Raw genomic sequence first — 14,201 nt, forward strand, 5'->3', positions numbered from 1 at the left:
GTTGTAACCAAGGAGCCGCCATGTTGACTTGCTGAAATCAGTAAATGTGCGAATATTGCAATAGAACAGAAAACAAGCAACACCTACCTCAATACTTTATTTTAATGCAATTGTATCCGAGTTTAGAAGGTAAACGCAATCGAAAAACCTTCAGCTTTGACGTTTTCATTCGTATGACGTCATGTTATGAAATGACGTTAATGCGCAAAAATCACTACTGGAATTTCGCGGAATTTTAATTTGTTTTGTTTTTGTCCATTTTTCCGTTCTCTAATGTGTAAATTCTTTTTGTTATGCATCATAATCAGAATAAATGCTCTGTAGGGTTTTATTCAATTGTAATTGTTAACACAGCGAAATCCACAACCGTTGACACATAGGTTACGATACATGTGGATTTACGTGGGAGGCATATTTAAACAGCCATTTGTGTACATCTTGGAGTCTGCGCTAAGTATAGATATATCGAGAATTTTATCACGGTGTTGTTTACAAATCGAAAGAAGCACGTCATATTAGAATAGACCCCTACTGACATAGTCGAAGGGGAATAAAGGTTTGCAATACGTTTATCTGGTTGTCTGTCCATGCATCCGTCGGTCTGACAAATCAATTTTCCACACTTTTTTCTCCGTTCTTAAAGATAGTGATTTGATATTTTGTATATAGTTTATCATAACAAATTACAGATCAAGAACGAATTTTGTGCAGGTCTGATGATTTAGTCCAGAATTAGAGTCCATATATATATATATAATGTTAGAGTATTATGTTAAACCTTATTTCTGTACAAAGGGAGATAACTCATTAAAAAAACACATTAATAGACATTCTTCTATAAATTGTTTGAAGAATTTTGTTGTAGGTTTGTTTGTTATTTTGTATAAACTACCTTTCTGAATGCTATATATATATACATGTATATAATTTTTTTTGTTCCAGTCTAATGAATTTTTACACGATAGAGGACTATGTATTGCCATGCAATACTCTCAGAATGCTTGTTTTTTTTAAAGTTGCTATACAATCAGTATCAGTACACCTCAATGACTCATTGGAATTGTCCTGTCCTAGAACATGGTACTGCAAGTTCATTTTAATTAGTAATGTTGCTGTCCATCATATTGTCTCTTCTGATTATTTTATGCAGACAAACAAGGCATCAGTGAGTCAACAGCTTATTTATAAAAGATAAGAAGATGTAATGTGACTGCCAATGAGACAAATCTCCATTCCAAGTCACAATGTTTGAAAAGTTAACAATTATAGGTCAGCCTTCAACACAGAGCCCTGTAAATGAATAATGAAATTTACCAACATTCTTTTTCCTATGAATAAAGAAAATATGATGTGAGATATATATACATTAATTAGACTACAGCGTATAATATATTTCTGGTACATGTTGTATATTAAGTATGGAATTAGGATTACCCATCATGCATGCAGATGCATAAATACAGAGAATGTCAAAATGTATATATGTCCTGTGTACATTTTAGAAAGGTATCAAAATGTTTAATTATCTTTTTTGTTTTTACAGAGTCGCGAGTGCAAGAACTCACATACTGGAGATAAACCTTATCAATAACTTTGAATAAGATGTATGAAGGAGGAGAGGCTTTAGATACAATCGATAGTACTTTACAGCAACACATACACACAGAGATTGTTAATACACTTCATGAATATGATGTCTGTTCTAGAGAATTAAGTCAAAGTATAGACTTAAAGACACATGAGATAACTGATATAAGTGAAAAAAATTATAAATGTGGTGTGTGTGCTAAAGAATATGGTCGAAGTAGTCACTTAAAAAGACATATGAAAAAACATACAAGTAAAAAAAATCATAAATGTGTTGTGTGTTCTAGAGAATTTACTCAAGAAAGTGACTTTGAGAGACATGCGAGAACTCACACAGGTGAAAAACCTTTTAAATGTGATATTTGTGCTAGTGAATTTTCTCGAAAAGGTGACTTAATGAGACATTTGAGAAAACATACTGGTGAAACACCTCATAAATGTGATGTGTGTGCTAGTGAATTTACTCGCAATAGTGACCTACAGGCACATATGAGTACACATACTGGAGATAAACCTCATGGCTGTGATTTCTGTGGTAAACGGTTTAGTCATATAAGTAATTTGCAGAAACACATCAAAATACATACAGGCGATAAACCTCATGGCTGTGATGTATGTGATAGAAGGTTTAGTCAGCTTGCTAATTTACGGAGACACTTGAAAACACATACACATAATGAACCTTATGACTGTGATATCTGTGATAAACAGTTTGATCGGTATAATAGTTTAGAGAGACACATGAGAACACATACAGGTGATAATAATCATGATTGTGATGTATGTGGTAAAGGGTTCAGTGGACCAAGTCATTTAGAGGCACACATGAGAACACATACAGGTTTCAAACCTCATGAGTGTGACGTATGTGGGAAAGGGTTTAATCATCTTAGTAATTTTAAGAGACATATGAAAATACACACAGGTGAACCCTGTAAATTGCATAATTGTGATGTATGTGGCAAAGGGTTTAGTCAATCTAGTAGTTTAAAGAGACATATGAGAATACATACAGTGAAACCATGTAAACCTTTTAATTGTGATATATGTGGGAAAGGGTTTAGTCATTTTTGTAGTTTAAAAAGACATATGAGTAAACAAACATGTAATTTACCTTCGGCCAGTGATGTATATGGTACAGGTTTTATTCAGCATTGTGAGAAAGAGATTTGCATGAGTATTCAAACCGACAATATAAAACATGAAAGTGATGTAAATGGTTAAGGGTTTAATCACTAAAGTAACAATAAATTATTAATACATGTATTCCTATGAAATACATACAGGCAATACACTTCATGACTGCGGGGTATATGGAAAGGGAGCTTCCATTTGATTTTTAATTCTAATCTCTGCCCTTCCTTTTTATTTTTTTGCTTTATGCAGTCCTGCCTTTATTTTTATTGGTTTATCCTTAAAATGTTTAAATCAATTGTCATCCTGCCTTTTTTACAAATTTTATCCTAGCCTCCCGTAATAATAAATAAAGATACACAAGAGCACATACATGGTTGAAAATTTCATAATTTGCATATGTTGAAAAAAATTATCTGGCCTGAAATTTTTCGACGAATCAGACAACAATTTGTTGTGTTGATCTGTGTTGCTGCCCTTGATTTTGTAATTTTAAAGAAATTTGCTGTGTGTGGTTATGATCTTGAATATTATAAGTAGATAGAAATTAACTGTAAACAGCAATAATGTGGTGTAAATTCAGGGGGGGGGGGGGGGGTAAGAGGGGTCACGATCCTGAAATCCCGGACTTAAAGTCACGAAATCCTTAGGTCCCGATTTAAAAAAATCTAAATCCTGAAGTCCCAAAATTAGAAAAAAGAATTCCCAGATCCCGAAATCCTGAGCTTAAAAACACCCGATCCCGTAGTCCTGATAAAGGTCCCATTCCCCCTCAGACATGGCTTAACATATGGGTTGAATATGCAGTCATTGGCTTATATATCAGAAACTAAAGCAACAGTAAAATTACCTTACCATTTATAACCATGTTTTGTATGTTTATATTTATAGTTCTTCAATATCTCTATTAGTAAATTATAACTGATTATTATTTCATGCATTATAATCTTAAACAAAAATATCAGTTGAGCGAAACAGGCTCCTTGGAGCCTCACAATAAACCCTCTATGTAATTAAAGTTGACAATAAGTTTTCACAACTGGCACCAAAATATAGTATCTTGCGATTTTTTGGTTTCAAGCCAGAGCAGCTCCTGTATGTTTATTATAGATATAATTCCCTTCCCTAGATTTTCCATCAAAACATGATGGAATTTTGTGATGGAACAAATTCCATCATCTTGATGGAGTATTGAAACAGCTTTCCATAAACTTTCCATCAATGATGGAAATGGATGATGGAAATTTTTTGATGGAATTTGTGTTTATGATCATGATGATGGTGGAAAACTGATGGCATTATTTCCATCTGATAGAAAACTGATGGCATTATTTCCATCTGATGGAAAACTGATGGCATTATTTCCATCTGATGGATAATTGATGGTATTTTTGCCATCTGATGGATAATTGATGGAATATTTTCCATTACTTGTAAAATGCATGGAAACTTGATGGAGAATTGACCATCAGATGGAATTTGAAAATCTTTCCATATATGGCGTTTTCTGTGATGTCATAAAACAATATTTGTTCTCTGTCGTCTAAATTTTTAAGGCAGTCCAGTTACATGCGTGTATCTTTTAGTTCAGTGTCCCATTGGAATCTCTGTCCTTAAAGTTGAATTAATTGATACATGTAGCAAATTCTGCAAAATAAAAATAAAAGAATCTAGCATATTATAAACATGATAAATTAGAATAAGTTAACATTGTAAAGACATAAAGTAAGGTTTATTATTAGCTACTTAATTGTCATTTGTGGATATATAAATGAATAAATGTCAGTCATACCACAGATCTCTTATTATAAATTATTTTATTGGAATTAAGTACTTAACAATTTTATAAAACAAATAATGTTGTAAAATGATACAAAATATGATTCCTGTCGTACACAATTTTATGATATTTATATATATGCACATTTTTTGTGTCATTTGGTCTTTTGTTGATAGTTGTCTCACTGGCAATTATACCATGCATACCACATCTTAATAATTTTTATAAATCAATTGTCTTGTTTTTAAAGGCAGTGCTTTAAGGCCTGACTTTTAAGTCATGAGGTTCATCTTTTCATACGCAATCTATGCAGGGGGTCTTTTTGCCCGAAATAGATCCTGAAATGTTCGATGTTCTCCTCTTCTTTTTATGGTATGATATGGTTTTTGTTTCTTTCATTTACATTGGGGACTAAAGAAACGATCAGTGTATATTGTTCGTTTTATAGAACTTGTTATTAATGTGTATTTTGCATTATAAGCAGTCAACCTGACTACAAACTATCATTATATGTATTCCGTGTGGAAAGAGGTCGGGTCAATTTCGAGTGTTATCTGACATCTAAAGATTTTTTAATTAGTTCAGACGTTGATATAACAATGAAAAATCGACTGAACATGATTAATATTGCATCTTCTATAATTCAGAGCGGAATTCGGTTTATGGACGAGAAACCGTAAAGCGTTTTCAATTTCGGTATTAGTTATGTATGTTGTCTACGTATTATCCTGGTTCCCGGTACTACGTTCCGGGTATTAGCTATTTGATATATGTGATGTGTAACATTCCGATCGGGTACCAGCCAATCTAAGTGTGTATGTGTACATGATTTCCCGCCAAAATGACCGACTTACAGCTATGGAAAATAGTCCATAAACGTTCCGTATAATGATATGCAAATTCATAATAAATCGTAACTTTTTTTATCTTTATATAATAAATATAACAAAATGGATTCCACAAAATTGAAAATAGCATTATTTTACGAGGAATTCTCAATTTTTTTTCACTTCCGGGCGCAGTAATACGTATGTTTTGAAGAAGCTCGAGAATTTGACAAAGTGAATTGAGAAGGAAACGGATAGATATACGTCCTTGCTATCAGGTAAAACAATTTAAATGTACAAGACAAACACATTTACTTCACACAAATAGTACAGGCTTAAGCATTTTATTGTTATACACGAGTGTAGTCTAGTGTTTAAACGACGGCGGTGACCTACAAGGTACGGGTCATACTGGGTCAAGTCTAAATATGTAAACATATCCACGTGCTATTAGCATCGTAATGCAATATCTACATTTTTTTCCTCCTTTATACATCGTTTAACCAGATATATGTCTCTTTCAAATACACTTAAACACGGGTTGTATGTACGTATCTTTTCTAGTGTTTTCTTGTCCTTGTTAAAGTTCATTTGTTGATGTTTAAATATTTTTCAACGACTGAACACAGAAGTGAATGAATGCAACATTATATATACTGAAGACTTGGGCTGTACAATGATAGTGTACGTATATCATACTGATAATTATTCTAGCAGTAATTATGTTAATTTAGGATGTAATGACAGGAATTCATGAGCTATGCCTCAGGCTTTCTGAAAAATATCAATGACAATGTAAACAGGAACAATTAAAACATTGACACGAATGATGCTCTCTTCTATGTTATAGTTATTTAGGTATGTGTGTTGCACAAGTTTCAAAAAAACTTTAGTTATTAAACTTTTTTTCAGGGCACAAACCCACTTTAAAGAGACTTGTCGTACTGCCATACCCATCCAATTTTCATGCACCATTGCAAGCAAGAGACTGAATGGTTTGCAAAATTAAAAATCAGGACAGTGTCCAATTAAACCAAAAGAACTAAACGATGAATATTGTAGGAGAAATCTAAAGGAAAGTTTTGATTTGTGAAATTGGTTTTCCTGAAAAGTCATTCATCCTCGCCTGCAGAAAGGAACTATATCTGTCCACCACCAACTGACGAGCTAATGTTGAGCTTCACATATGGAATTACTCAAATACCATCAATGTCTATGTTTTCAACACAGATTTCACAAGTTATGACACAGCTGTGTTTTTTTATACCTGTTAAAGAGTTGTATACTAAATTTTATTTTTTTATCAATAAATATATATTGTGTCATTTAAGAACTTGTATTTTGCCAAAAGATGCATACTAGTGAATGGAAGTGGTGCAGTTCAGTTTGCTTTGGTATATAGAATTGAATTACAATTGTTCATGTTATTGGAATGCACATATATAAATATAAGGAGATGTGGTACAACTTATATACATGATATTTAGTGAGTTTATCAAGCAAAAGTGAATAAGAAATAGGTATAAGCAGTTACAGGTACTACTGTACAATCTCAAACAATGAGAAAAACTCATACCGTAAAGAGAATTTCATATTTACAAGTAAGTTTTGTTTTTGCGTTGAATAATTTTCTTCTATTGTTTTAATTGCAAATATGGGAAGTGGTTAAAATGCTAATGACAGCTGTTATGGCCACAGGGCCTTAATAGAACACTTCTTTTTCATTCATACCGGTAGATTTTGCCTGGAGTAAGAAACATATCTGCTAACTTTTCAAAATGCACATGGGGATTTTACGTGAAAGATGGTTCATATAGTCATACAAAACCTTCAAGGGGGCCTTCAAATGGAAGCAGGACAAGTCGCCCCACTTTAAAAAAAACCGCCACAAACTGATTTATCAAATCGCCCCACATGTGAAATTGGTTAAATTATGTTTAATATTACTCCTGCCAACTCGCCCTTCTTATAAAAAAACGGTAATATTTAGATTAATATATATGTTCCGGACCATATGAGTATTTGGACCATACGCGTATGGTCATGACCATATGCGTATACTCATATGGTCGGACCATATAAGTATATACTCGTTTGGTTATAAACGGGCCGGACCATATGAGTATTTGGACCATATAGGTATACTAAAATTACGAGGTCCAATTTGTTAGCCGTCATCACGTAAAAACGACGAATCACAGAATTCAACTTTATATATAACTAATATAGTACAAAGGTGTAGATTAAAAATTACACCACTCCAGGCCCTTTTGTTTTCCACGTAATTAATATTGCCAATAATTAAGAAGTTCCGGGTCGAGTCCGCTACCGATACCAATAGTATATTCACCTGTTACCTATTACCTTATCTGTACGTTCCGCATCTGACAGGCGCACCACCAAACGTCGTATTCAGGATTAATATGCTATATACACGGGTCATAACCACAGGGTTGACACTACTAAATTGTCAAATTGTTACCTATTGTAGTATTTTAATCAATAAGACTTTCTAAGATAACAATACGAATACTAAAAATCTGGACTAAAAATAAGGCGTATAGGTAGTTTTCAATTTGTTAGTGGGCATGACGTAAAATAGCGAAGCAAAGAATTCAACTTTATTTATAACTTATATAGGACAATGCTGTTGATTAAAAAATACTCCATTCCAGGACCTTTCGTTTTCCAAATAATTAATATTATTGTTTCAGTTCGACGGGTTCAAACAGAAAGACTTGAAAGCAGAGAAAAACTGTGTATCTTATAATCGGCATGACTTTATCAGATGACAATACTAATACTAAAATAAGGCTTGCACATAGTTATATACTTTAATTCAGTCACGGACCCGTGATATCACGGGTGTGTTCTAGTATAGGTATATTTTTTCAATAATATGCACTAGAAAACTTGATAAAAAGACAATGATTGCTACATGCAATTGTATTATTTACAATTCAAATAACATTAAATATTGATGCCAAAGTTAAGTTTCATCGTTAATTGTATTCTTGCATGTATGCGAAGGGGGACATTTACTTCCACACGGTACCATAGCTTTTCTTGGGTCCTGGGTCATTCCGATGTGTCTTTTGGTGATTTTAAAAGCTCTAAATCTCCATTATCGTAACATGACTGAAGTACATCATATCAACAGACAACTTTAAAAAATAAACTAGTGTACGTCCTTGTTTTTTTTTAAAACAAAACACGTTTAAGTATAATAATTATGAATATTGCACTGCTAATGCTAATTATATATATTAAGTTTCAAAAGTAGGCAAAGTATTAGACTCTTATCCTGTCGACTTCTACGACAGGTTATATAGTAAAACAGTTGACTTCTTGTGCAACAGTTCATAAGATATTTTTGGAAGTTATCTTCCCAGGTCGATATTTTGCCATTCACTCGTAATTACATATCGGTAATGAAAATAAATGTGTTTACTATAGTTTTGACTAGTGATGACATTTACTGTGTGGAACTGCTAATTATTAGGTCTTTCCACTTTTCCGTGGAAAGACCTATTGGATTTCTTCTGATTATTATTTTTTTTTTTCTTCCGCCTAATTTTTTTCCTTCGCTGTTTTTTTGTTTCGCAAGATGTCGCTTAGATTTTTGAAATATGATATCGAACAGTTTATACGCTTTTGAAACCAACTCGTTTTAACCGAATACTTTCCCAAATAAGAGTTATCTCCCCGAACACTGTTTTTCTTGTTATCTCTAAGGCTTCGCAACCGTATAAGAAACCGACAAATTTATTTTTCCAAATTGCTCGTTATATCCTTAGGATGTTCTGTTTTATTTGACCGAAGCCGTATATAGATTCCATATGACAGTTATCCCCCCTTTTATGTTTGATATAAGAATTTGCATTTCTAACTGGTAAACCATAAGTGATAGAGACCTAGGGTCTTTTGATTTGAGGTCCTTGGTCCAAAAAAATGAAAATTAGGTCAAGGTCAAAGGTCAAGGTCATATTCTAAATTTTGATTTTTGCTTATTTTCACTCATTTTCATCAACCTTATAAGATATCGACAAATTATTTTTACTAAATTGTTAGTTGCGACATGTCGTAACATAATAATTTTGGTTGAAAGGGTACGTAGACAATAAATGGGAGTTTTAGCCCCTATCACATCTAAAACTATGCGTAAAGTGATATAACTTATTAACCATACATATTAGAGACCTAGGGTCTTTTGATTTAAGATCCTTGGTCCAAAAAATTGAAAATTAGGTCAAGGTCAAAGGTCAAGGTCATATTCTAAATTTTTGATTTTGGCTTATTTTCACTAATTTTCATTTACCTTATAAGATATCAACAAGTTATTTTTACTAAATTGTTAGTTGTGACATGTCATTACTTAATAATTTTGGTTGAAAGGGTGCGAAGTCAATAAACAGGAGTTTTAGCCCCTATCATATCTAAAATTATGAGTAAAGTGATATAACTTATTAACCATTCATATTAGAGACCTAGGGTCTTTTGATTTGAGATCCTCAGTTTGTGACCTTGAAATTGAGGTCAAGGTCATAGGTAAATTTGACGTTCTAGATTATGACCTTTGCTTAAAATTCATATCTGTACATCATAAAGCCATATGAACTGACATTTTAGACTGATCTTTAATATTTCAATATCAAAATAGATATTTACTGGTGGAAAGACCTTCAATTGTTCTCTGAACAATTGGTTTTTAATTTTATTTTGTTTATCTTATAATTTTTAATTTTTAATAATTAAATGACCTTTGGTAGTATCTTTTTAATGACGTGACAACTAAAAGAGTTTTATGAACATGATGAAGAGTAAAGCATTGTAAATGTACCTGTTACATTTAATTACCCCGACCATACGCGTACGGTCCGACCATACGCGTATGGTCGGACCATATGAGTATATATCCATATGGTCATGACCATACGCGTATGGTCCAGATACTCATATGGTCCGGAACATATATATATAATTAAAAATAAAAACTCGCACCACCTAAATGAAAACTAATCTACACAGAATACAAACAAACCGAAAATTTATTTAATTACTATTATTGATATACTGAAATTATAATTCTAAAAAAAATGTATTGTTGAAGAATAACTAAGTTTTGAAGCTTAGTTATTTGCATAACAATTGAAAAGAAACCTGTTAATTGTATCATAATGCAATATAATGACTTAACTTATATTCAACGGGATAACATCTTTTTCCATAAGTGGGGCGAGTTGGCATTACTAAATTCATCCTGGTTAATAATATATTTATCTAGATTTCACCGATTTCCATTAGGTGGGACCAGTTGGCAGGAGTAATATTAACGGAATTTAACTTATATACAACGGGATAACATCTTTTTACATAAGTGGGGCGAGTTGGCATTACTAAATTCTTCCTGGTTATTAATATATTTATCTAGATATTATCGTTTTCTATTAGGTGGGGCGAGTTGGCAAGAGTAATATTAACGGGATTTCACACATTTCACAAGGCGGGCAATTAGGTAATCCAGGTTGGGCGGGTTTTTTTTTAAAGTGGGGCGGGCTAGTGAAATAGTGGGGTGATTTGTCATGGATTCCCTTCAAATATATTCTAATGTGGTTTTTGGCTTTTTCGTGCATTAACAAGCTCAAAGCCATTGTTGAATTAATTGTTTTCTTTAAAATAGTCGACAAAATTGCTCTTACAAAATTTCCATTTGGGAGCCTCGAGCTCGATGGGGGAAATACTCTGCAAATACTGACAGTTGGCAGGTATGGTCATCAAAAAAGTTGACATGTTACTATGTACATTTACCATTATGTTACTTGATGTTCTTGCTATACACACAGTACAGAGACAAGTCAATCTTTGTGAACTATTTTTTATTGGAGTCATAGAATATGCGTATACAATCAATAATTAAAAATAGTCTATTTATATTGAAAAGAAAAAGATCTTCTATGTCTAAAGAAGAGGGACAAAAGACACTAAAGGGACAGTCAAACTCATCAATTTAAAGCAAACTGACAAGGCCATGGCTAAAAATGCATTTCATGGCGAGGCACAGATAATATACTGTAAACAGTAGACTATAGATATAGGTGAACTATGTACAAAAGAACTCTTAATCTTAAATTCTACAAACCACCTCTGTTCTATGGAAGATACTGATATAACTGGACTAGAAATACACACAACCTGTAATTAACCGCCTTTACAGCGCTTTCGCGCTTTGATTTTCTCTTGACTCTGAAAAGCTAATAAAACATTTTAAATGTCACTTAACTTTGAGACTAAAAGAGCATGCACATATATTCAAAATGGTGGAAAGTCTAATACATTGTACTTACCAAAATTTAATCCAGAACACACATCAATCTTTCTAAATCCAAAAGACAATTATGTCATCAGAAGAATACATCTGCACTTTTCAATCTCAGTCAATAGAATTAATAAGAATTTTTTTATCTAAATCCATTGTCAAATTCATAATTTGTTAATGACAGAAGACATCTTGTCTACATGCTCATGAAAGTTGAAATTTGAATTTGTTGATTTGTTGAGGTTGTGTAGGGTCTTGTGACAATTCGATTCCTTTGAAATGTGCCTCTAATAAATACTGTTAATTATCTAAATCTTGAATAATTGCTATAAATCATATACAAAATATTTATTAATGGTTTGTAATTTATCTTTATGTTATAAATTAGAGATATTGCAGAAGAATGCATAAAAACATGTGCTCTCCTCATTGGGCCTCAAACTCTGTGTACATTCATGATGTCACATCCTGTACACAAAGGTTAAAGAAAAACAGATTGACACCTGACACCTGTGATGGAAAAAATTTCTAAGTTTTTTCCATCAAGAAAAATGACAGAGTTCAAAACCATCCCTCTTTCCATCAAAGAAAATGTTTAATTTCCATCAAATTTTTTTTTCATTTTCATCCTATTTTCCATCAGATGGAATTAGTGCCATCATATTTTCCATCAGATGGAATAAGTGCCGTCATATTTTCCATCAAAGGGTAAAAATGCCATCCAATTTTCCATCAGGGGTTAAAGATGCCATCAAATTTTCCATCAAAAGAATGATGAAGGAAAATATATTCCTAATTTCCATCATCCTTTGATTGATATTTTTGGTTTGGGATGGAATTCAATCAAGTACCATCAAATTTCCATCAATTGTTGATGGAAAATGAAGAAATTGATGGAAGATCTAGGGAAGGAATAAGGAAGATGTGATGTGAGTGCCAATGAGACAACCCTCCATCCAGATAACAATTTATAAAAAGTAAACCAATGTCTATTTTAATTAACAATTTTGTGATGTATGAATGTGTATTGCTATGTATTATGACAAGGTACATGATGTATGAATGATTTACTTAATGCAAATTGTATAGAATAAATAAGTAAAACAACAATTTATGTGTCTTTATTGTCAACATAATAATGCTACATATGTATACTTAAAACAAGATTGCATATGCTGAAATGTCTCATTTTTTTTAATACATTTTTTTTTTGTAATAATAGATATTATGTTCATAGATAGATATATAAAGATGTGGTGTGAGTGCCAATGAGACAACTCTCCATCCAAATAACAATTTATAAAAGTAAACCATTATAGGTCAATGTACGGCCTTCAACATTGAGCCTTTGCTCACACCAAACAACAAGCTATAAAGGGCCCCAAAATTACTTGTGTAAAACCATTCAAACGGGAAAACCAACGGTCTAATCTATATATAAAAAACGCGAAACACATAAACAAACGACAAAACCTGCAAGACTGACATGTTCATTATAAAATATGAAGTCAAAGTCAGATGACAACTGCCTGCTAGATATGTACACCTTACAATCATTCCATACACCAAATAAAGTAGACCTATTGCATTTAGTATAAGAAAAATAGACCAAGACACAAAAACTTAACTATAACCACTGATCCATAAAAATGAGGTCAAGGTCAGATGACACCTGCTAGTTGGAGATGTACATCTTACAGTCCTTCGAATATAATAGAACTGTTGCTGATAGTATCAAAGATATGGAATTGACCACTGAATCTTAACCTTGTTCAATAATACATGTTATGAGGTCAAGGTCAAGTGAAAACTGTCTGACAGCATGTGGACCTTGTAAGGTATGCACATACCAAATAGTTATCCTGTCACTCATAGTAAGAAAGAAATTAACAATACAAAAAATCTTATTTTTTTTTACCTTGAAGTCACTAAACCATGAAAAGGGCAATGAACATGTCTGTGACAGATTGAAACTTCATAACATGAGGCATCTATATACAAAGTATGAAGTATCCAGTTCTTCCATCTTCTAAAATGTGAACCTTTTAAAAAGTTAGCTAACACCGTCATCAGTTTATTATCCCTACGTTGAGCTTTCTGCGACAAAAGTCAGAGGCTCAACAAAAATTGCATTTGAGGAATGCTTAATCAAATCAGCTTCATTTTCAGTACAAAAGCAAAGCAAACACATACATGTACTTTTACACAATCCTGAAAAGAATGTATTTTTATGATGAACAAAATGGCCATACAAATAACGACAGTAAAAGCTTAATGATGCTTAAAAAAACACCAAAAGGTCAATATATCTAAATTAGTCGGAGTTATTGCCCTTTAAGCTTTAATGCCACTTTTTACCAATTTTTTGTTGGCCTATTATCTTGAAAAATATAAAACTTAAAAAGATAATAGGGCTATTTGAATGAAAATACGACCAGCACCACAACATTATTAAACTGTCAAATTAAAATGAAAGAATGAATTTTACAGTTCAGGGACAATGAAGAGGAACACACAGGATGACAAAATCTCATTTTGGCCCTTTTGGCAAGGTGAG

General features: G+C 32.5%; 2 protein-coding genes across 2 annotated transcripts in view; both read left to right on the top strand.

The window, feature by feature from the left end:
- Positions 1 to 14,201, top strand: part of LOC139498374 (5-hydroxytryptamine receptor-like) — a 219,679-nt gene that overhangs the window by 166,318 nt on the left and 39,160 nt on the right. The gene's annotated exons all lie outside the window — the stretch shown is intronic.
- Positions 1,603 to 2,811, top strand: LOC139497606 (zinc finger protein 227-like). The gene has a single exon (XM_071285840.1). It carries the CDS (start codon positions 1,603 to 1,605, stop codon positions 2,809 to 2,811), a length of 1,209 nt encoding a protein of 402 aa, XP_071141941.1.

This window comes from Mytilus edulis, chromosome 12, assembly GCF_963676685.1.
Source record: "Mytilus edulis chromosome 12, xbMytEdul2.2, whole genome shotgun sequence".
Classification (NCBI taxonomy): Eukaryota; Metazoa; Mollusca; class Bivalvia; order Mytilida; family Mytilidae; genus Mytilus; species Mytilus edulis.

Excerpts from the sequence above, each read along its gene's own strand:
- LOC139497606 (XM_071285840.1), top strand. The coding sequence starts at position 1,603 with ATGTATGAAGGAGGAGAGGCTTTAGATACAATCGATAGTACTTTACAG.